This window comes from Bidens hawaiensis, unplaced genomic scaffold, assembly GCF_021521415.1.
Source record: "Bidens hawaiensis isolate Kalapana, Puna unplaced genomic scaffold, B.hawaiensis_p1.1 tig00053961_1, whole genome shotgun sequence".
Classification (NCBI taxonomy): Eukaryota; Viridiplantae; Streptophyta; class Magnoliopsida; order Asterales; family Asteraceae; genus Bidens; species Bidens hawaiensis.
Genome location: NW_027499714.1, coordinates 52,463 through 77,214, shown reverse-complemented (window position 1 = coordinate 77,214; position 24,752 = coordinate 52,463). Strand labels below are relative to the sequence as shown.

At 35.1% G+C, this 24,752-nt stretch overlaps 1 protein-coding gene across 1 annotated transcript; it reads left to right on the top strand.

Moving 5' to 3' along the window:
* Nucleotides 1-7,262: 7,262 nt before the first annotated feature.
* On the top strand, nucleotides 7,263-11,777 carry LOC143600345 (uncharacterized). Its single transcript, XM_077078064.1, has 4 exons — nucleotides 7,263-7,738; nucleotides 7,942-9,043; nucleotides 9,137-9,463; nucleotides 9,561-11,777. Exons 1-4 carry the CDS (start codon nucleotides 7,263-7,265, stop codon nucleotides 11,775-11,777), a joined length of 4,122 nt encoding a protein of 1,373 aa, XP_076934179.1.
* The last annotated feature ends 12,975 nt before the right edge of the window (nucleotides 11,778-24,752 follow it).

Below are 24,752 nucleotides of genomic sequence, written 5' to 3'. Positions count from 1 at the left end.
CGTAGTTTTGCCGTAGTTTCGGCGTTTGTCGATCCAGCAGGCTACAAACTTGTGTTTGTATGGATCCAGCCAGCTGCTGCGAATGTATTGCCAGACCTCTAAAAAATAAAGAGAAACGTTATTAAGACGTATGTTTAGGCTATTAAAAACTGTCAACTGATACGAAGGACTCACCTGCTCTATCGCACTGTATCAAATGACGTTCCATGTTGATGCGACGGTTGTCGTACTCCTATATCGTCGGAGACTGATACAGGACTTTCCACCAGTACGCAAAGTCTGTCCCCGTATTTGTCCTATATAGGCCTTAAATTTTCTCCTTATATTATCGGATATGTGCCACCTGCATAAATTTTTGGTGGCATTAGGGAAGACCGCGTCACAGGCGTTCATGAGGGCCTGGTCCGCGTCAGTCAAGATCACGCGTGGCTCCATGTAGTCATCGAGCATTTGTTTAAGTTTCTCCAGAGCCCAGGTGAAGTTCCTCTGCCATTCCCTGATAACAAACGCGGTGGCGATACAAAACGACTGTGATGTCGATGTCACACCGATAAACTGAACCAACAGCCAGTCGTACATGTTGGTGTTGTACGTCGTGTCAATCATCAACACCTCGAGGAACGCACGTCACATCTTATGCGACTTATTATGACAGAAGAAAATTTCCTCCGTCCTGTCGTCGGTATCATTCTCCCGGGTATAGAATTTGAAACCGTTGTCTGCGAGAAAGTTTTTCAGCGCCTGCATTGGATGAAATAAAACGTTAGTAAATATTACAAGCACGGAAAGTACACATTAAAACTACCTTCATAGGGGTATTGCCTAGTAGCCCATTCCTCCTAATCTTGGCGGTGTGGTTGTATATGTCCTTTATTGCAGGTTCACGCCGAGAAACCTTTCGCGGAGGGCTGCTTCAATTTGAAGCGGATTCAAGCCGGTCCTGTGTAAACTCTCAACCATATCCAACTGGTCGTTGTTCATTTTTCTAAATGACGCACACCCCTCCTCGAATTCAACGGGGTCGTGGTTGTGAGTCTCGTTTACCACTTGAACCCTCCAACATGCACCCCTCGAGTCGTACATGCCCAGGATCTTAAACGGACAACATGTTTTTATGCTGCTCGTACGTCTCACCGTCACCCTTATTTTGGGTTCACCTCCACGATTGCATGCAAGGTCCACACCGGTTTTCTTTTACCGCTGGACGACAACAACAAAACCATGCTCTCGTCCTCTAATTTTTACCCATTTCTCCGGCTCCTCGCGACTCTCAAAAATCTGAAACATTTTTATGCTATTTATTAAGTTGTTTATTAAATAACATATAAATAAATAATATTAACTTAAACAAAACACACGGTGTCTTACAGCATCTGTTTTATACGAAACCGTCACCTCGCGTTTGTAGTCATCATCGTACTCATCTTCATTATTTGGGTTTGGCCCAGTATGATCGTTTCGCCCGTGGTGCGATGAAGACTCGGTTCTGTAAAACGGATCATTTTCTACCGATGGCTGGTACGATGACGAAGCCTGACCTCCATAATCCGACCAGGCGACAGGTGATGGGTACGACAACTGACTACCATAATCCGACACGAAGTACTCCTACCATACATAAATTAGAAATTCAATCAACAGTATTAGTGATAATAATAAATAATAATAATACCTATAATAATATAAAATTTAATATTTTAATAATAAATAAGAATATTAAAATAATAATAACATAACCGTATATTTACAATAAGACTATATAACGAAACCTGGTCCAAGTTTGGCATGCCCGGCGAACCAGTGTTACCATAAAACTGTTCGGGCTGACAATAAGGTTGTTGGGGCTGGGTATTATACCCGACATACTCCTAACAAAACGTAACGTAGCATGTGTTAGTAAAAAACAACTACCAAATTCATACTATATAAATATATAACGAAACCTGGTTCAAGTCGGGTAACCACGACATGCAAGGCTGATCGTTAGCGGCGTAACCTGGCTCCTTCTCCGGAAATAAATGGTTAAACCAAGACATTCTGGGTATATATAGTACAAATGTTATGTTGTTTTTTGGTTGATCATCGATAGCATACGCCTGCATTTATAATAGAGAAAGGAAAGGAGGAGAAGGGAAGGGAGCCGGGCTCCAATAATTCAAAAAAGCAATACGCCGCGTATAGAGCTATACGCGGTATATAAGGTACGAGTTGACAACCTAGCCCAGCTTTTGCAGGGTAGGTTGTCATCGAAATAATACGGCGCGTATAGCTCTAAACGCGGCGTATTAGAGATCTTTTCTAGAAAAACCCACCAGCTTGTCTTATTATGTTTTTTGTTTTTTTTTTCTTTTTTTTTTGTTATTTGTTGTTATTTATAATTATTATTATTAATATTATTTTATTTATGAATAACATATTATTATTCACAATTCGGCAAAGGGTGTTCAGTAGCAGGGCTTATATGGGAAAATTGACATTGCGAAACGACCTTTCAATTTATTGGCTGCTGTCGTTATGGAAAACTTGAATCAGTTACAGTGATTACCTTGGAAAAATTTGAGGTGCCAAACGAACGGTTTCTTGGATACTTTCGTTATCGGCATCTCAAATCCGCCTCTTCGATATCTTCAAACTCCAACTGTCTTGACCTTCGGCCACCACCGACAACCGTAGTTGTGTTCACTCAACACATATCAGTCGTCACTAAACTTAAGCTTAGGCTTGCTATTAGTTTTATTTTTAGTTAGGGGTATTCTAAGTTGATCATCTTGCGTATATTAAAGAATTATCGGCTTATATATACGTATATATATAGTAGATGTGCGGTATAAGAATTCATTGCGCCTACATCACCAGCACGAGATCGAGATACTAGTTTGATGAGTTTGAATCTCTCGGATCCGCGGTATCCGCTAACGGCAGCAAGAACGTGAGCCCATACTTTGGACAGATAAGTGGAAATTCGGTCATCGCTCCAGCTTAACGAACACCAGACTGAGATATTAGTCCGGACTTACCTGAACCGGTTGACACGTATGCTAACGTGGATTTAGGCTCGGTGTTGACGCTGATATTAACACGTTTGCTTAAAGCTTCCGTTATTACCGGCATAATACACAATGAAAGCACAAACTCAAACAACAATCCATACAATAGCAATTCTCTTCAACGACCACTCAAACAAGAAGAAGAGAAAAATAATAAAGACAGTTGCTATTGTATGGGTTGTTGTTTGAGTTTGTGCTTTCATTGTGTATTATGCCGGTGATAACGAAAGTTGTAATCAAACGTGTTAATATCCATGTCAACACCAAGCCTAAATCCACGTCTGCATACGTGTTAACCGGTTCAGCGAAGTCCGAACTAATATCTCAATCTGGTGCTCGTTATGTTGGAGCAATGACCGAATTTCCACCTATCTCTCCAAAGTAGGGGCTCCCGTTCTCGCTGCCGTTAGCGGATACCGCGGATGCGAGAGATTCAAACTCATCAAACTAGTATCTCGATCTCGTGCTGGTTATGTCGGCGCAATGAATTCTTATACCGCACATCTACTATATATATATGTGTGTGTGTGTGTGTGTAAGCCGATAATTCTTTACTATACGCAAGATGATCAACTTAGAATACCCCGAACTAAAAATAAAACTAATAACAAGCCTAAGCTTAAGCTTAGTGACGACTGATATGTGTTTGAGTGAACACAACTACGGTTGTCGGTGGTGACCGACGGTCAAGACAGTTGGAGTTTGAAGAAATCGAAGAGTCAGATTTGAGATGTCGATAATGAAAGCAGCCAAGAAATTGAAAGTTCGTTTGGAAATACCAGTTTTCCCAAGTAAGCCATTGTAACTGATTCAAGATGCCCATAACGAAACCAGCCAATAAATTAAAAGTTCGTTTCGCACTATCAATTTTCCCAAATAAGTCCTGCTACTGAACGCCCTTTATCGAATTTCAAACAATAATATGTTATTGATAAGTAAATAATATTAATATTAATAATAATCATAAATAACATTAATAATAACAAAAGAAAAGAAAAGAAAGAAAAAAAACCATAATAAGACAACACTGGTGGGCTTTTCTAGAAAAACTCACTTACGTAACCAACACCCGTTTGATATAATATAATATAATATAATATAACATAATATAATATAATATAATAATAAAATAATATTATTATATTATATTATTCAATACGCTATACGAACGTACCTCCGAACGTCTTGCGTCAACGCCTAACACCGGCATCTGAATCTCTGGCGTACATCAGGTACCTAATAATAATAATATTTTAGTACTAATAATAATATAAAAATTAATATTTTAATTCTAATAATTATATGTTTAGAATAATAATAATATAATATTTAATATTTTAATAGTATTTTAATATTATTATTTTAATAATAATACTATTTTAATAAATACAATAATAGTATTTTATTTTGTTAACAATAATATTTTCATAACAACAATATCTTAATAATAATATTATTATTTTAATAGTAATAATATAATAAAAATTTAATGATAACGGTAATAGTACGGAAAATCTATTTTAAGTTTTGGAGGCCCGGCGAACTAGGGATACCGTAAAACAGTTCAGGCTCATATAGGTGGTGTCTATATAGTAGGCATGGTGTGGACAAATTGAAAAAGTAAACCATTCACCAAATCTTTGTCCTAACATGTACAACTATGTCATAACATGTACTCAATAAAGATAAAACGAAACCTGGTTTAACTCCGACTGACCGTTAGCGCCGTCCGGCATCTCATCGTCCGACTCCGGAAATATATTGTTGTTGGGGTTGGTTGAATGAAGAGGGTGAGGGTGAGGTAAAAAAATAAAAAAAGAAAAGAGAAAGGATGGGAGGGAGCCGGGCTCCAATAATATACAAAACCCAATACGCCGCGTATAGGTCTATACGCGGCGTATAAGGGGTACGATCCGACATCCCTATGACAGAGCCAGGCTAGGACGTCAAATCGTACCCTAATACGCCGCGTATAGACCTATACGTGGCGTATTCATGGGTGTGGTGGGTGTCCCTAGCAGGACCCTAAAAATATCTTGATGGTCAGTCGTAAAATGTAAATTGTTGTGAATAAAAATGAAAACACTTTGGGGTCGGTTGGCTGTACATTCTCATATGTTTTCGTAATTCTCAACCTATTATTAACTAGTGTTTTACATGGTGCGTTGTGCTGGGCAGGTTCGTAAAACTCACGAGGTAACAAAAACACAAGCGTTGTCGGTTCAGAGCGTTGAGGCGTTAATTTGACGCGAATTCGATTGGTTTCGGTTACATGCGTTATGATACCATAACTAAAACCAAAAGGTATATGAAAATGGAGGTGGACCAATGGGTTCTCGTTGATCGGTAAAACTCGGGGCATTGGTTAGACCTCAGTGCGGACCCGGGCGTTGAGGCGATGAGTCTACGCAAATTTGGTCAGTTTCCGTCACGTTCGTTACTGTGTCGGAACTAAAACAAAAAAAAAACAATTGACATTCGGTCAGTTTTCATTACATTCGTTATGGTACCAGAACTAAAACAAAGCACTGGTCGTCTTTGTTACATTTGTTACGGTACCAGAACTAAAACACAGTGAGTCGACGCGAATTCGGCCGGTTTCCATCACGTTCATTACGATACCAGAACTATAAAGAAAAATGATATTCAGTCCGTTATTGTTACAGCACCGAAAGTAAAACGAAAAAAAAGTAAATGCCTTGACTTATATGATTCCGTCAAGTAACCCGATGGGGGCTTGGCGACACCAAAGCTCTCAATTGTATTATATATTAATAATTCTACCCTGAATACATGATCATTTATATACGTGATCGTATTTCTCAATCTTTGAACATCTTTAATAATTTATCGTCATTCTGTATGATTCTAGAATTGTAGTTTTTTACTTTTGAACAATTGAAAACGGGAGGCCCAAGTGAAGGATGAAGCCACGCCAATGGTACGTCACTAGCTGACAACCGGGTGACGTCAAACACTCCGAAATTCAAAATTCCACTCTGTAAACAGATTTTTAATTGTTAATAACATGTGTCATTACGCGTTTAATTAACTTTCAGAATTTTAAAAAGTTGGCAACATTCTCGCACCACATGCAGGTTTTTATTTTATTTTTTATTATTTTCGTTAAACCGCAAATTTCCATTAAAGTAAGCGAAACTCCCTCACTACCAAGAAGCTAGAAAGGGCTAGCCGATACATTTAAAAAGCAATTACACAACTAACACTTTCCATTTAGTCTAATCTACGTTCGAACCTCTAGCCAGTTTTTAATCTATAAGAAAGTTAATACTTTGATGTCTCCAAAAATATTATCAACCTTGATCGGTTTATTTATCAAAGATAAAATTATTCCATACACCAACAAGCCACCATAATTTTAAATTGCATCAACTTCCTTTTATGCTCAATATCTGGAATATGCTTATGAATTTCAAAAACATCTTAAATCGAGAACATCGTATATAATAAGGGGATTTTAGCAATTAATTATTAATTTTTAATAAAAACCAGTTATTTTAGCCGGTTAGGTTAATAACCGAAACCGCTTAGACAAGTTAGAGATTTTCTACTCAAAAACCATAAACGGTATTGCCATTAACCAGCTTGACAAATAACTAGTTAATGCACTCATAATTTAGACCCAACTAATTAAAGCTGGTACAATAAAAATAAAAATAAATAGAACGGCAGGCCAATTTTACTCGTACACTCATGTACAAATATAGTTTATGCTACATTTAATAGGGATAAAAGGCCAACCTACCATTTTTTTGTTGTATTTTACCAAAGTTGAATCATTAATCTCTCATTTTATATCTTAACCACCTAACCGCCCTGAAATAAAAATGGCGGCCAACCTACCACGTATCATTCTTCAGAAAGATTATCACAAAATATCATGTTTTGTTTTTTTTTTATTCTTTTGTCACGTAAGTTAATTAGAATCAATTATGTACGGAATGATTGAACGGCTTGACGTTTGGTTACGTGTGGAAAAAATAAGAGAGATAAACACAAAATTCAAAATAGGCATCTAATCCATTTGACCAATTGACAGGCGTTACATTTCTTCACGTAATTGCTAATTTTCTTCCAACCAATATGTTAACTCTTGAAGGGTTATTCATCTCTTCCAAGTTTGTTTGCAGTTAGTTCATATAAATTTCCCCCAACTAAGATATCAGTTTATTGGATCATTCAAATATATATTCAATGGCATCTGCTTCAAGTTCGTTCATTCAAAAGAGCTTCAAATATGACGTATTTTTGAGTTTTAGGGGTGAAGACACCCGTAAAACTTTTGTTGATCATCTTTATTATGCTCTTAAACAAAAGAGCATCGAAACTTACAAAGATGATGAGAAAATCAAGAAAGGGAACCGGATAAGTGATGAGCTTATTGGATCCATCGAAAACTCGAAATTTTACATCATTGTTTTCTCCAAGAACTATGCATCTTCAACGTGGTGCTTGGACGAGCTTGTAAAGATTATGGAGTGCCAGAAGGCGAGAGAGCACACTGCTTACCCCGTGTTTTATGACGTGGAACCCACTGAAATCCGAAAACAAATTGGGGCGGTTGGAGAAGCATTTGCCAAACATAAAAATGAAGATGCTGGGAGATGGAGAGAGGCTCTTCAAAAAGCAGCCGGTCTCGCTGGGTGGGAGTTGAAGAATACTCTTGATGGGTAATTTGTTCGTGCTATATTCTATATTTTCCGTTCCGTTCTAGCTAATCTATGTTCAAAAGGCTCCTGTTGTATTGTTGAATTATAAGTCAAATTTTATTCTTTGAAAGATTGAACATGAAAGACGTGTATATACTGTGCTATCAATTTATGATTGTATGGTATGGATTTGAACTTAATTGTGTCACTTCTTTAACAAACAGGCATGAAGCTAAATTTATCCAAAAGATTGTTGACCAGATTTCACTAGAGCTACGATTGATTAATTCCAGTGACGATGCAAAATTAGTAGGTATGGAGACACGTGCAAAGGTTATAGTTTCATCTTTAGAAAGTGGTTTTGATGATGTTTGCATGATTGGAATCAAAGGGATGGGAGGAAGTGGGAAGACAACTCTAGCAAGAGCGGTTTATGATAAGATAGCCATTTGGTTCGAAGGTACAAGCTTTGTTGAGAATGTAAGAGAAGTTTCAAAAGAGTCTTTATCTGGTTTAAAGAAATTGCAAAAACAGATTCTTACAGATGTGTTAAATGATCAAAGCATCGGAGTAACAAGTGTTAATTCGGGAAAAAATATTCTGAAAAAGATGTTGCGTAGTAGAAAGGTTCTTCTTGTTCTAGATGATGTTGATCGTATCGACCAGCTTGAGGCGTTAGCAGGTGAGCCTAATTGGTTTAAATCTGGAAGTAAAATCATCATCACAACAAGAGATGAGCAAGTGTTAGCAGCTCACCGGGTGAACTTTATTCATGAAGCGAATTTGTTATCACACGAGGAAGCAATATGCCTGTTTAATAGGTATGCATTTGGGGGAGAGACTCCAATTCGAGGTTATGAAGAGCTATCGGGAAAAGTTGTGCATTATGCTGCTGGTCTTCCATTAACAGTTAAAGCTCTAGGTTCATTTCTTTGTGGTAAAACTGAGCATGAATGGGTAGATGCCCTAGAAAGATTAAAAAAAATTCCAGAGAAGCAAACCTTTGAAAAATTGGAACTAAGCTTTGTTGCTTTAGAGAATGATCATAAAGAAATATTCCTAAATGTTGCATGCATATTAAAAGGTGAAATGAAAGAAGAAGTAATCAGAATACTTGAAAGCTGTGGATTTTATGCTCAAATTGGTCTAAGGGTTCTTGAGCAGAAATCTTTGATAACCATTTCTGGTAATGATCGTGTGTCCTTACATGACCACGTTGAAGAAATGGGCAAGAGTATTATTCGTCGTTTACACCCTACTAAACCTCATAGACATAGTCGATTATGGATTGAGAAGGAAATTAAAGATATATTGGTTAAGGACATGGTAAGGTTTAAGTTTATTTGTAAAGAAGAATACTAACATTTTTATTTGTCATGAACTAAAAAAAAAATCATGCTTCTACTTTTTTACTTACAGGGAACTCAAGCAACAAGATACATAAAACTACGGCACGGGGATCTCCATCCAACTATCATTATGAAAGGTCTTAGAAACATGAACGAACTTAGATATCTTTACGTGAATAATAGATCTTTCTATCTTCGTAAAGGTCATAATGATTTTTTAAATAGCAGTTGGAAATTTGATGAAATTTACCAATACTTACCAAATTCTTTACGATTTATACATTGGTATTATTACCCTTTTTGGAGTTTACCTAAAACATTTGAAGCAAATAATCTTGTTAGCTTGGAAATGTGTTTCAGCAACATTTCTGAACTCTGGGAAGATGGAGAAAGTAAGGTAAAATGAAGGTTTACAAGTTGTTTTTCATTATGCATCATAGTTTATATTTGTCATTATAGTGATATTCATATATTTTTTTGTTTGCATATGATAGGTTCTTAAAAATCTCCGATTCCTTAACCTCAGTTCTTCAAAGTTAAGAACCTTGAACCTTGGACTGACTCCAAATATAGAGAGGTTAGAACTTGGTGGATGTAATGACTTCGTAGAACTTCACATGTTTATAGAATTTTCAAATCTCAAACTGATCGACCTCCATTGCTCTAAGTTGAGAAACATTAACCTTGGTATGGCACCACATCTAGAGAGTTTAGATCTTGGAGGATGTAATGAGTTTGTAGGATTTCAATTACCCGTTAAATGTTCAAACCTTAGATTACTTAACGCTACTTACTCAAAGTTGAAAGCCTTAGACCTTGGGTTGACTCCACATCTTGAGAGGTTACATCTGGGAGGATGTAATGACTTTGAAGAACTTTACATGCCTGTTGAATGCACAAGCCTTAAATTACTTGATCTTCGTTGGTCTAAGTTGAGTAACCTTAATCTTGGGCTAACACCACATCTTGAGAGATTAGATCTTCGAGGTTGTAATGAATTTGTAGAACTTCAAATGGATACTTTATGTCAAAAGCTAAAATCACTCGACGCACGTTGGTCTAAGTTGAGTAGCCTTGACCTTGGGCTGACTCCACATCTCGAGAGGTTAGATCTTGGAGGGTGTAATGATTTTGTAGAGCTTCACTTGCCTGTTGAATGTCCAAACCTCAAAATACTTGACCTTCGTTGGTCTAAGTTAAGTAGCCTTAACCTTGAACTGATTCCACATCTTGAGAAATTATATGTTGGTGGATGTAATGACTTTGTAGAACTTCATATGCCTAGAGAATGTCTAAAGCTCCGACTCCTTAACCTCAGTTACTCAAAGTTGAGAACCTTTGACCTACATTTGACTCCGCACCTTGAGAGATTAGATCTTCGAGGATGTAATGAGCTTGTAGAACTTCTCATGCCATTGAAGTGTCAAAAGCTCAAAATACTAGACCTTCGTTGGTCAAAGTTGCGTAACCTTAACCTTGGGCTGACTCCACATCTTGAGAGGTTAGATCTTGGAGGATGTAATGACTTTGAAGAACTTCACATGCCCATTAAATGTCCGAAGCTCAAGTTCCTTAACTTGAGTTATTCGAGGTTGAGAAGCTTTGACATTGGGCTTACTCCACATCTTGAGATATTAGATCTTCGGGGATGTAATGACTTTGTAGAACTTTATATGCCCGTTGAGTGTCCAAAGCTCAAAGTACTCGACATTCGGTGGTCAAAGTTAGGTAACCTTAACCTTAGGTTGACTCAACATCTTGAGAGATTAGATCTTGGAGCATGTAATAATTTTGTAGAACTTCAAATGCATGATGAATGCCCAAAGCTCAAATTCCTTAATATGGCTTATTCAAAGTTGAAATCCTTTGACCTTGCGATGACTCCAAATATTGAAAGGTTAGACCTTAGAGGATGTAATGACTTTGTACAGCTTCACATGCCTGTTGAGTGCCCAAAGCTCCAATTAATTGACCTCTGTTGGTCTAAGTTGAGTAAACTTAACCTTGGACTTACTCCACATCTGGAGAAATTAGATCTCACAGGATGCAATGATTTTATGAAACTTGATATGTCTAATGAAAGTCCATCAAAGCTTGTATTCCTTAACCTTGGTTATTCAAAGTTGAGAACCTTTAACCTTGGTCTAACTCCACATCTCGAAAGGTTAGATCTTGGAGGATGTAATGATTTTGAAGAACTCCACGTGCCAGTTGAATGTCCAAATCTTAAATTCCTCAACTTAAGTGGTTCTAGGCTGAGTAACCTGAACCTTGGGCTGACTCCACATTTGGAGATGTTAGATATTAAAGAATGTAATCATCTTGAAGATATAACTTTGTCAATTAAAGTGATCAAGCATCTTCCAAAAAGCATATGGATGTTGAAACATCTAAAATCTCTTGAACTTAAATCATGTTTGCTACTAGAGAAGTTACCTGATGACCTTGGTCAATTAGAATGTTTAGAGAAGCTAATCATAACAGAATGTAAACATTTACGAGATATTCCAAACAACATCTGTGAATTGAAATGTTTAAAGTATTTACACCTCTCTCATTGTATTGGGGTTGAGAAATTGCCGGAGGAACTTGGACTTTTGGAATGTTTAATAGAGTTAAATATAGAAGGTACAAGCATAAGTCATCTTCCACAGAGCATTTTTCCATTGAAAGGTCTGCACATTATTGGGTTTACTGGCATGGTGGATTAACTTTGTAGACCCAAAGGAGCCAATTGACAAATAACCATTGTAACAAGTATGCTCTCTGGTTCCTGATAATAATTTCTTCTTCATGAATTTTTTAATTTTTATGACAAAAAATGTATTTTCAGGCAAGAACTAAGTAATACACTACTAGCAACAAATATAGGATGTCTACAATAACTGAAACCAGGTAAACTTGTATATCTTTTTTTTTTTTTCATTTGAAATTGTATGTGTGTTACAGTTAATCCTAACATTGAATAATTTCCTGCAATCTCGAATTGTGTGAAGCACTTGAAATCTGTATCATTAAAATGTTGCTTAGAATGTTAAAGAATTTAAACTAATTATGATAAGTTTGTGTGTAGGTTACTTTTTTGGTCGAAGTTGAATAAACATGAGTAGAGGATTGGGTAGTAAAGCAAAGAACAAGGGTAAGATTATAACACATTAAACTTAAGGGATTGCGCCTGATGAAGTGTGAATTCTTGAGGATTGAACTATATTTTGGTAAATTTTTTTTTTGTTGAGTTTTTATTTTTCTTACCTCCTAATGGTTTTAGTTGGTGTTTTTGTATTCAAATGGTCTAAATTACTCATAAAAAGCCATCATTAAACAAGGTGAAATGGCATTGTGCTTAGTGAAAACCATTTGTTTTTCTTTTGAAAGACACCTTTAAGTAGAAATAGTAACTTATGTTGGTCTGTAAATAAGTTACAACTTTGAAAGAAAAGAAAAAAAGGATAACATTTATATACTTCAAAAATATTGTGTGCCTTATAAATTACAACTAGAATTATTACCCGCACTTGGCTACTGATGTGCCACTAATTGTAGTTAAAAGATATAGTATGGGGAATGCGTGCTATGTTATTTCATAACTGTGACCACTTGATGAGTTACCAAAAATGCCCCCAAGTTTACATAATTGTATGTGGTTAATACAGTTTTTGTACTTATTTACTACCTCAGCAAGGTGATGTAGGTTGAGCATCTGCATGTCTTTTTCAAAGTTGCTAATGTTCAAAAGGGCATTTTGCATTGTAAAAGAGTGTCCTAGAGTTGTACGTTGTTGTTGATTGGTGCTGCTGATGTTCAAAAAGTGTTTGCAGCCTTAGAATACGTGTTCTTCTACGCCTTCATTCTTTTGCTAATTTGCATGATTCACCCTTATCTGATATGATATGTGTTAATTAGTATCTATTGTTTGTGAGGTTGTTTGGTAGTTGTTTCTTCGAGTTGTCTCTTTGGCATGATTCCTTTAGCGTTAGGTCTGGATGGAGTAATTGATGCTTGTCTTTTTGCTCCACTAACATAGGTCCTCCCGACCTTTTTCATGGTAGGTTGTAGTGATTAGCATACATGGTATGCCTCAGATTGCGAAAATATAATTCGGTATTAGTTATGGGTCTATTGGTCGGTGCATCCTTTCTTGTTGTGATCACATCTTTGCAATTGATGTTGAGCTTTTCAATAACTGCTTCATTGAAAAATACGGCTTTTGTACTAGAGTATTCATTTGCAATTAGTGTATTACACAATACTAGTAGTTGTTCGGGTAGTTTTAGTATGTTTATGTCAAGGGTAATTAGGTCAGTGTTGTGTTTACTTACATGCATTTTACTCTGAAATCTTCTCATGGTCCTTACACTTACAAAAAAAAGTGGTATGTGCTGACGTAGTACCACAGGCGGTTTATGTCAATGACAGCGATTATAGATTGACATGTGGCTTTGATTGGCTACAATTTTAAAAAGTATTAGTGATTCAGTGCTTGAGTTATAATTTTGTAACTTTAAATTGGATATGCATCGTGCTGTCATGCGCCTGCCTTGATAGCAGATCGCTGAGAGTGATTACTAGATTTGCTTGCATGATTGTGAGTACAGGCCTATTTGTTTGAACCCGAGGGAGTGATATGCGTGAAATTACCGTTTGTATAGGCTGTTATAACCTTCTGCGTGATTCCATTGTGTTACCAATATGTAGAAATGTGTTTGTACATGCTGGTAAAACGTTTGTATATCTTGTATTACCAATGTGTTGATTCAAATCATGTATTATAAAAAACCCCAATCGTTGAGTGCTATGATGAATGCAGAAACTGCCACCACCAATAACAATATCAATGGAAAGTTAATCACTATAAATACAAAGAAGACCATAATCACCATTAAAATTAACGATGAACACAGTAAGGATGTAGTGTGGTGTGTGGGTATGCATAAAAAGCATTGATTTCTTTGATTTCACACAAAACCAGGTTTTAATATAAAATGATTCTACTAAGACTAAACCACACACATATAAGCAATATCTATCTTATATGTAGAATCGTATTGATAAGAATTAAGTATCGATCCATGGACATGAATGATTTCTAATAATTAATCTTTGTTCTAAATTAACAGAAGGTAATAATCAGTTAGGGGTGTTTTTAAACTTAATCTTTTTAAGTTATAATAAAATAAAATAGGTGAACAAGTAGATGGATTTTAGACGAGAAAATCAATATATAAAGGTTACCATCTAAATCATGAATTCACTTAACTCTTCTTTGATTATTAATATTATGAATATGTGATTAAATTGCTTTAATAATATAAGATAGAATAACCCCACATTCCTAAGTGAATCACCCTATGACATAAAAGAAAGTAAAATGCATAACTTCATGTCTATCACGAAAATGTCAATATAAGTAAGCAAGTAGTTTTAGTAAAGTATAAAGATTAGGATTGACTTCGATTTTCAAATACTAATCCTAACAACTTTGGGTGATTATAGTTTAGTCACACAACCTCCCCTTGGTTTATTTTAAGTAGACTATAATTACACATTCCTTTAACGTATGATTTAACTAGCATGGCAGCCTAATCAATCGTATTTAACATTGTTGTTTTAGAATTACCAAGACTAGAGAAATTGATCATAGCATGTATCTCATCTTTTCAAAGTACAACACAAGGAAATATATTTTGGATAAAATATCAAGATTTTCTTTTTAGCATTCCTAGTTGTCCACGTGCATTAATTTCTTGTCCATCGTACATATGATGACTTAGCATGGGGGAGTGGTGGGTGTGACATGGGGGTATGTTTTAGATGTCAGATGCTTATATTTTTGTCTTTTCTTGGGAGGGTGACCACAGGGGGCGTGCTACATGAGACACGGCTCCGTGTTAGCTTCATCAAATTCTGTCTTTATTTTGAAAAGGTGACCACGGGGGTGTGCTAGTTGAGACCAGCCCCGTGTTAGCTTCATCAGAATTTGTCTTTTCTTTGAAAGGTGACCACAGGGATGTGCTTCTTGAACAGGGAGGTGTGTTAAATTGGCTAATACATAATTTCTTCATTTTTCTTCGTGTATCCACTCTTTTCTTTGTTTGAGGCTGGCATAAACTTGAAAATAGAAATTAACATAATAAGTAGCTATTTGAACTAGATAATATAATAAAATATAGTATTTTGGAGATTTTTTGATGCTTAAAAAATGTATATTTTTATATACATCAGGATGCCTCCCTCAAGTTGATATAAAGCAAAACCATTGGTATATGAGGTATGCTGGTGACGTAACCAAAAACTTCATCTTCAAGAAGCATTTTGCTCTTAAATGGTGATTTCTATATGAAGTCGTACTTTAGCGCCTTTCCAATAAAACCACATGATAAGATCAAACTCACATAACGATTCAAACCTTGTGATTAAAGGTCTTAGGTATACTTTTTAAGTATACATATTGGAAGATTTGTGTGAAGTAGGTGATCCCTCAACTTATCAACTTATAGGTGAATTGCAGTTTACCTAAGGCTTCTCACTTCTCAGTGCTTGCCTCTCTTCTAGTTGTCCATGTCAAATCCTCATTATCAAAAACAGGGTATTCATCCATCGTCCAATTAACCACTCTTTACCATTGCCGATGTCATCCAATGATACTGGATCAAGGACCATATTTGCATCTCGTCGATTCTTAAGCGCGCATCTTACTGTATTTAACAAACACTAGATCATGCATGTTCTTGTGTTCTAGTCAGTTTGTTTTCTTTAAATGGATTTGTTAAAAATGATAAATAGTAGATACTATAAAAGAATAAGCGAAGAACATACACAAAATTTAAAGGTTGAACTATTTACATGCTCAAATGTGCTCCCGTTTCTTTCAAATTCTGATGCACTACATGCCAAACTAAGCACCTTAATAGATAAGTGTTTCATGTTTGAGATCTCCTTTCTTCTATAATTTCCACCATTCAGCTGTTAAAGATCATTAACTCAACACTTTTTATATACACCAAAAGTGGAGCTATTTTTATCTTATATATGCTCTTTTTGCAACTGCTAAACCAAAAACTCCCTTCTGGTTGACCCAGTAGATCATCTCCACCACTGTCAAATCTTGTTTTGTCTTGCTAGGGACAAACTTTTTAATGCAATCAGCCAGTTGACACTTCCCTGGGTTTCTCAATATCCTCACTGTATGTTGCTCTTCATTAAAATAGGTCTAGAGACGTATCTATAGCTTCTAATCTGATTTTGTGGGATTAACCTTAACCGGTACTGATCCATCAGAGTGTTAGTACATGAAATGTGACAAGTGCTGGGTGTTGAACCAACAAATCATTTAGTCTTTATAATGAGGCTTATATGTTAATGCATGTATACAAGGAAGTCAAGGATGATGAGTGGGAGCCAGATGAGATAAAAAATGAGAAACATACAAGTTAACAAATGAAGGAAACAAGTTAATGAATGTGTTTGTGTGCACATAAGAGGCTCATTCGTTAGATTTGACATGGAAGTATGGAAGGCATATGAATAACGAATGGAGAATTTCAACTAGCGAATGAGCATGCTGATCTACTTAACGAATGAAGATGTTCATAACAAATGTGATCTAAGTATAAATATGTATCATTTAGTTTCATTTGTTTAGTTAGTTACAAGAGTTACGAACAACCGATATTTTACGAGACACCGTATTGTACCGAAACTCTGTCGAAATTTTTAATGAGCTTTATCGAGTTATTATTTACATCTTGTGTACGTGCTCGGTCATTTTCGTTCACCGATTAGTACCAAAACGCATCGAAACAAACACTGTGCCCGTTTCAGTTTCTTAGATCAATATCGAGTTCATCGATCCTCATCGGGAAAAACAAGTGTCTTTATACAAATAATGCCTGAAGAAAATGCACTAACAAACTCCCCTTTGGTATTAGCTGTACGTCTCCAATCTTTATCAACATCAATCTTGTAAAAACAATCAGCATCTTCATTCTCCCTTAACTCGAATACTTTGCCATGCCTTAAATTCACCATCTTAAGTTCACACTTCCTTAATTTTTCTACAAAATCTACACATTTGAGATATGGGGTTTCGAAATACCCATTTTCTTTGAGAACCATCAAGTAAGTTGAGTAGAAAATGAGGTGCTGAAGTTAAAGAATAAATTGGGTAAATTTAGAAATTCATCTTTTCTACTCAATGAAATTATTGAAGTTAACAGCAATCACCAAAAGGGTGGTAAACCTGGTTTAGGGTTTGTTGAAATCCCTCCTCCTTTTCAAAATGATTACACCATACGACCAGACACAGTAGATCTAAAAGAAGTGGAAATTAACTATCCATTGACAGTAGATCCTCCTGTGGCTGTTACTAAGGTTAAAATAATCAATGAGGATAAAGTTCAACCAGTTGATCTAAAGACGACTATTAAGAAAAAAAACAAATTGTTTAACTCTAAAATCTTATATTCAAAGCAATCTGGTTTTATCTCAATCTGATGATATTATAATTGAAGATTTGGTTAAACCAGTGGTGGTTCACAAGAATGAAAATATACCTTGCGAAAATCATATTCTTTGTGAACTACAAACTGCTGAGAAATCAAAAACTGGTAAACCAAAACGATTGTTACACCAAGGACATGTGAGAAGAAAGTTGTTTCTAAAAAGATATCAACATCATTTTCAAAACTGAGTGTTAAGGGTAAAAACTGGAAAGTTTACAAGTTAAAAGGTGTTGAAAAGATGTTTGCTGATGAGCTCTTGTTAAACCTTAGTGTGTTGAAAAGATGTATGATTGTGATCAATCGATTTTTTGTGCTTGTGATGCATTAGGGATGCCTATTAGGGAAATGACAAAGAGAAAAATCAAAACCCCAAAAGGAATCTAAAACAGTGTTGTCAATAGAACAGATTTGTCAAATCTACTGGTTCTGATGTATTGGAAAATTTTGCACAGTGTTTGTAACACCCCGGCTTTAAGCGGAATACGCCCGGGTGTAACGTACAGATCACTCATAAGCTCGTAATGCTATTAAAGCGACAATAATTATATTTATTTCATTTCATTAAATCGCAAATACACAATTTGGCATAAATCAAATAACAATACAATAACTTTGAATTTCATTAAGATATGTTTCTAATAACCTAATGGTCCAACTATCTAGTCTTCAATCCTTAAATTAAACTTCAACCGGCAGCACGTCAGCACGTTTAAAATAATATATTTTGTCAACAATAATGTTGGTGAGAGTTCATAAAGTTTTGCATATGTATATAATACGAAAAGTGTAAAATTCACAAGTTAAGATGTAATGTCTCAATCACAAAGTAAAAGAAAAGTAAATACATGATATTCTTGTTTGCTTGACATAAGTCAAATCTACTAAGGAACCCCCATTCGCCGAGCTACTTGGAGTATAGATAATGATAATGATACCGCCATTTATTAACAAAAGTTGGAAAATGGGCGGCGCAGGTACATCCCGTCGGACCCTCCCACTTTGCATTTGAGTATGTGTATGAATCTCTTCCACCAACAAAAGTAATAAACAACTAGCACATAACCACATAATTTACATAATAGATTCATCACCATACAAATTCTCAAGGCCAAACGACATCATTCAATCAATCTCTTTCCCTTGAACATGCCTTTGGGTGAACCATGTATTGAGCTAGACTTGGAATGCTAATTTTCTGATGATTATTAATGTGGAAAACATTTAAACAAGTTGCTCAACTCTTTCGCTTGGCTGGATCAGATTTGAGGGAGAAGCAAGATGCGCGCGTGTGTTTTGTGTTTTGAGAGTGTAGGTGAATATGGGAGGGATTGGGGTTTTAGATAATGTTTATGGCTTTTATATGTCCATGCTCATGGGTTCTAGCCTATTTACTACTTCAAACCCATCTCTCTCTTAACGATTTAGGGCCGTCCAAACCTCTTGACGCTCGAACTCGTTCGGAATTTGCCCGGAAAATGCTCGCTCGTTTTTTCGCTCGATTGTAAACGAGCCGCTCTGCTTGGTTCGGTTTGTAAACGAACCAAGCAACGAGCAAAGGTCTGCTCGGTTCGGTTCGGCTCAAATATTTTTAATTTATTTTATATATAATTATATATGAACAAATATATAAATATATAGACAACACACATAAAATATAAGTATACAATTTTTTAAACCTTTAAAAAAATTTCCTATTCCGTCAATTTTATAGTTTTATTAGTTCGATTTAGGTTTTCAGAATACTAAAAGTTTGTTTACATGTTCAATATCTCACTTCAAACTTCTTTCTCCTAACAATTTACAACCTATTATACGTTTGTCTAAAAACTACTAATTTGTGTACAAAATATACTATTTACAACCTTCAAACTTGTTTCTTATTGAAATTTTTAAAGTGAAAAAGAAATAAAAAACGCTCGAATTCGCTCGATGTTCGATCGGAAAATGCTGGGTTCGATTTTGGCTCGTTTCGTTTTTCGCTCAGTTCAAATTTCAGTCGTTCGGTTCGGTTGTAAACGAGCCAAGCAACGAACAAGCTTTCGCTCGGTTCAATTCGGCTCGTGAACAACACATGAAATTCCTCAAGCCCAACTTACATTTATCCACTAAAATGAACAAAATCTTAAATAACAATAATAATTTTATTATTACCTCTTAAATATACGGATGTTACAATATGAGAAACATGTGCCACGTGCCACATAGGCGCACCAACTTTTAAAGTGGATGTTGGTGGTGTGTGTGCGGATAAAAACTTGGTGTAACTATGTAGTCGATACCGTCGATATATCAGTGATATATCGGTTATCGGTCCCTTGGTGATATATAAGTCAGAATATCGGTTCAGAATACCGGTACCAACAATATCATGATATTGACCGATATTTGAATGATATTGGACTAATATTTGACCGATATATCACCGATATTCCCGATATCAATGTTTTAAGTCTTAATTATCAAATTTTAGTGTTCAATATTATTGTTTTAAGTCTTAATCAATTCTTACTTGCTACGATTGTTAGTGTTTTGCAATTTGCAAAATGTTAATTTGTTAATGGTAGGAGACTATACTGAATTATTAGTATTAAATTGCTATATATATGATTTTTACATGACGTTAAAATTACCGATATCCCACCGATATCTCAGTGCGATAACCCCCCCCCCCCCCCCCCAATATCTGTGATAACCGTGTAGAGAATGTGAAATATGAATTGGGTAAGTTTTGTGTTTTCTAGTTTTCAATGCATTTTATTAATTTCTTTAAAATAATTAATATTAATATTTGTAAACTATTTGTCATTTGAAATCAAACACGTGTAAAAACCGTCTGCATGACCAAAAATATTTTTTTTAAACAACTCCGTTTCCATTAATATTAATATCAGAACATTTAAAACAACAACAATAATAATAATTTTACCAACCATAATAACAATAACAAACAAGATTGGGTGATTATGGATGGTGGTGTTCCCTTAATGATGCAACTTATGTGGCGCACCTACCAGGCCCGGGCCACTTACTTAACCAAACAAAACTTTTTATTAAATATAAACTTTTTTTTAAAAGCTTATAACTAAAAACTTTTAAAAACTCTTTATCAAACATACCTTTAGTGGTCCCGAGTCAAAACCTGCTTTCACATGGTTGAATGCATTAATTGAAAATCCATTGCATTTATTGAAAATCCTTAAAATTCGTTGCATTTATTGGAAATCCTTTAAATCCGTTTTTATTTCATCATTTTAAATCTTATAAATTTTCATAATTTGTATTTTTAGTTTCTTTATATCTTTTTTCCAACTTCTAGAATTATATTCATCAATGTAAACTTCAAATTTTCTATTTGTTTTAATTTAAATCCTCACAAAATTGCATCTATTTGTAGTATGTTATAATTATTAGGGGTGTTCTTCGAGTTTCGGGTTCTTTGGGTCAAGTTCTTCGGGTTTCAAAGTTTTAAATCTTAACCTGAAACTCAATCCAAATCTCTCACGGGTTTTTCAGGTTTGGGATTTTTCTGGTTGGGTTAATCGGGTTTCGAGTATCCTAGAAAATGAAACTAAAAACAAAAAAAAACTTCAATGCTAAAATTAAAACAACATATTCTTCTTTGCTCGTAACGCAAATAATCAAATAATAAACCAACATAACTTGATAAAGTCATAAAACAATTCAAAAGAAGAGTAAAACTAAGTAACTAACTCGAACCATAATCGTCTTCAATCAGACGTGATTTGGTTGTTCGATTAAGATTGCTATTAGTAATAAATGGAAAACATAAATTAACAATAAACAATCGATCCATAATAGTTGGAATGACAACAGTCGATTAAGCTCAAATTATGATAACTTTAGTGACTAAAACTAAGCATATTATTATATCTAAAAATATATTTAATTTCAAAACTAAAAGTTTATTTGGGTTTTTTGGGTTAACCCGAAACTTATAAATCAAACCCGAGAACCAACCCGAATTACTTCGGTTCGGGTTCGGGTTAGTATTTTCTCGGGTTCGGGTTTTTCGAGTCGGTTTAGTTCGGGTACGGGTTTTTTCGGGTTGGGTTTCAGGTTTTGGGTAAAAGTGACATCCCTAATAATTATATTTTACCCTTTTAAATAAAGAATTATTTATTAAATAGTTTTGTTCGTAAAAATATCTATTATATATTGTAAATCCATTATTGGTAACATAGTTATTAAAATTGTAGGTCTCTGGAATGGATCGACAATAGAAATATCACAAACTCTAAGGGTGCGGAATCCACTTAGTATTTTTTTACGAGTATTAACAATAATCTAGAACGAGTAGAAGCAAGGATTAAACCAAAAGGATTACTTGTATTGATTAATAACTATGTATCTATCAATGCACGGTAAAGCAAAACCTTAAGAGGCAGAACTTAGTAAAACCTAGCCGAAGATGAGTTTATAACACACTCATATTCGTCTTTACAGTGTAGACGAAGTTATCTCAACTTCGCTCAAGGTTTTGTCTTCGCCTCTTATAAACACATCAAACATAAAGGTAAACACAAACATAACACATTGTTTAATACGACAAGACAAGCATTAAACTATAGACTACTGACTCAAAATGCATCAACAAAAATTAATAGTTATCTTTGCATTAAATAAAAGTAACAGACATAATAGCTTTAATAAAACTGATAGTTATCTTTTCATTAAATATAGTCACTAAAAGAATGTGGGTTTTTTTATTTCAAACATAAAAAGATAACAATAAGATAATTTTTTCCCCTATTTAACTAAATCAAACATAACCAATCCTAAAAGCAAAATCATTTTGAAACTTCATATTTTAGCATTTTTTGTGTTTGAGAATAGACAACATGTCTAAGTCTAAGTCAGCATACTCTTGCCTGATGCTGCTTATTATTATGATTGGAGGTTTGTTAATTAGTTCTTTTCCTACTTTGTATATTAAATCGGTACATATATCCAAAGGTGTTTTTCTAGTTATCATATAGTGTTCTTTATTTGTTTTCAGTTGGTGTCTCAGTGGTTGAAGGCGATATATGCTATGATGTTATTGGCTACGCAGGTTGTGAAAACCCTACTTGTAAACAAGAATGCGCTGCAAAACACCCTGATGGCAATGGACACTGCAAATTTTTTAGGGACCGTGGTACTTACGGATGTGAATGCTATTATAAATGTTGATGATATCTCAAAAACCAAAATACATTGTAGGTGAAAAGTTTGAGAGTTCAAGAAAAATAGTTTGTGTCCTTTCTAATAATAATATGAGTGATTAGTTTTTAGATTAATATGATTTGTCTACCCAATTATATCTGTTGCAATAAATAAATTTCCGTCTAAAATATCCTTTCAAAACTCACATGCACAAATTGGCTATTATTTAGACCATGTGTAGTGGATGGAGTTTCTATAGGACATTTTGCGTCATATGGCGCCATGCATAATTGGGGCTTTTTACCAAAAAAAAGTGTAGTGAATGGAACCTCTCTAATTTGTACTCAGATATTATAATTTAAATTAAATAATAATGTGAAAAAAGCGGTCTAAAAAATTAAGCAATTAATAGCCAAGCTCACCTAGTAATAAAAACCTAGATGACCCTAAACTAGACCAGTAACAACAGACAAATATACCTTTCGGGTGTAGTATAGCTAAAGAGAAGTCCGGGAGTATCGAATTCTAGAGACACTTATTGAATTGACGAAACTAGAACTAAAGGCTAATTAATTAATAATTAAGAAAATATTGTTTTTATAGTTTAATATATTTAATTTAAAACTTATAATAAATTAAACTAAATAAACTAGAAAAACAGATTACCGAATTTGAGACCTTAATTGTAAGTGCATGGATTTGGTGTCCGCAGCTGTTTGAATAGGATAGGGGTAGTTTGGTCTTTACACTTAATGTATAAAGGCTCATTCGCTAAGCATGTTTAGCGAATGAGGCCTCATTCGTTAAGACTAGGCTCATCCGTTAATGTAAGAGCCCATTCGTTACTACAGTGTAACGAATGGTAGCTCATTCGTTAAGATATACCCATTCGCTAAGGGTGTTTAGCGAATGGGCTATGGAAAGACCTTATTCGTTAACCTTGTTAACGAATGAGAGGTCTCATTCGTTAATACAGTGTAACGAATGAGACCAGCCTATAAATAGGCCTACCATAGTTAGTTTGCATAGAGATCTGTGCCATATTTATCCCCTGTAACGTTATGCTGTTGGATGCTCTCTAAATCCTTAATGTATTCATCATCCATGTAATGTAATCATCCTTTAATGTATGAACACGATCATTAACGTATCGATTTGCGACTAGATTCCTGGCTCGTAAACGCTCGTATAACATTTCTATAACTGGTATCAGAGCCGGAGGTTGCTCGTGATACGTACCAGTTCGTGTTCATCATATTTGTAATCTGTTTGATAAGATTTTGATGAATTCAGTGAACGATTGATGAATCTGATGATAGATTCAAGTTCCTGATGTAAATCCGATCATTCAAGTATAATTTGGTTGTGATTTGATGAAGATTTGATGAATCCGCCTTTGTTGGAGCTTGATTTTTTCCAGATTCTGGCGACTGTAACTGAATTTTCCGGCGATTCACGGTTTTCCGGCTACAGTAACCGTTTGAAGGATGATTCGTTAATTTAAATGTTCATTCGTTACGGAGATTTAACGAATGAGTTATTCCTTACAGTGTTTAACGAATGTAAAGCTCATAACCAATGAAATCTTATTCATGTACTGTTCATACGAATGAGGATGATTAACGAATGAGGGTGATTAACGTATGGAAGACATTCGTTAAAGGTTTAACGAATGTGAGTTTAACGTATGTGTACATTCGTTATGGGGGTTAACGAATGTAACCTTTTCGTTCATTGTCAGATGAATGAGTGATGTCAGACGAATGAGGATACCCGGATAACGAATGAAGAAGGATAATGTATGAGATTCTTAAAAAAAATAATAATAATAAAATAAAAAAAGAGTATTTTCGGAAAATTTTCTTAAACGAAATTTTTCGGGGATATTCCGAATATTCTGGATACTCTTCTTGCAAAGTTTGATGAAATATTTTCCGGCCGACTTTTCACACATATCGAGGGGCCGAGGGGGAGTAATCGACTAAGTGAACGAGAATTTTCTTGAAAATTTTCAAATAATTG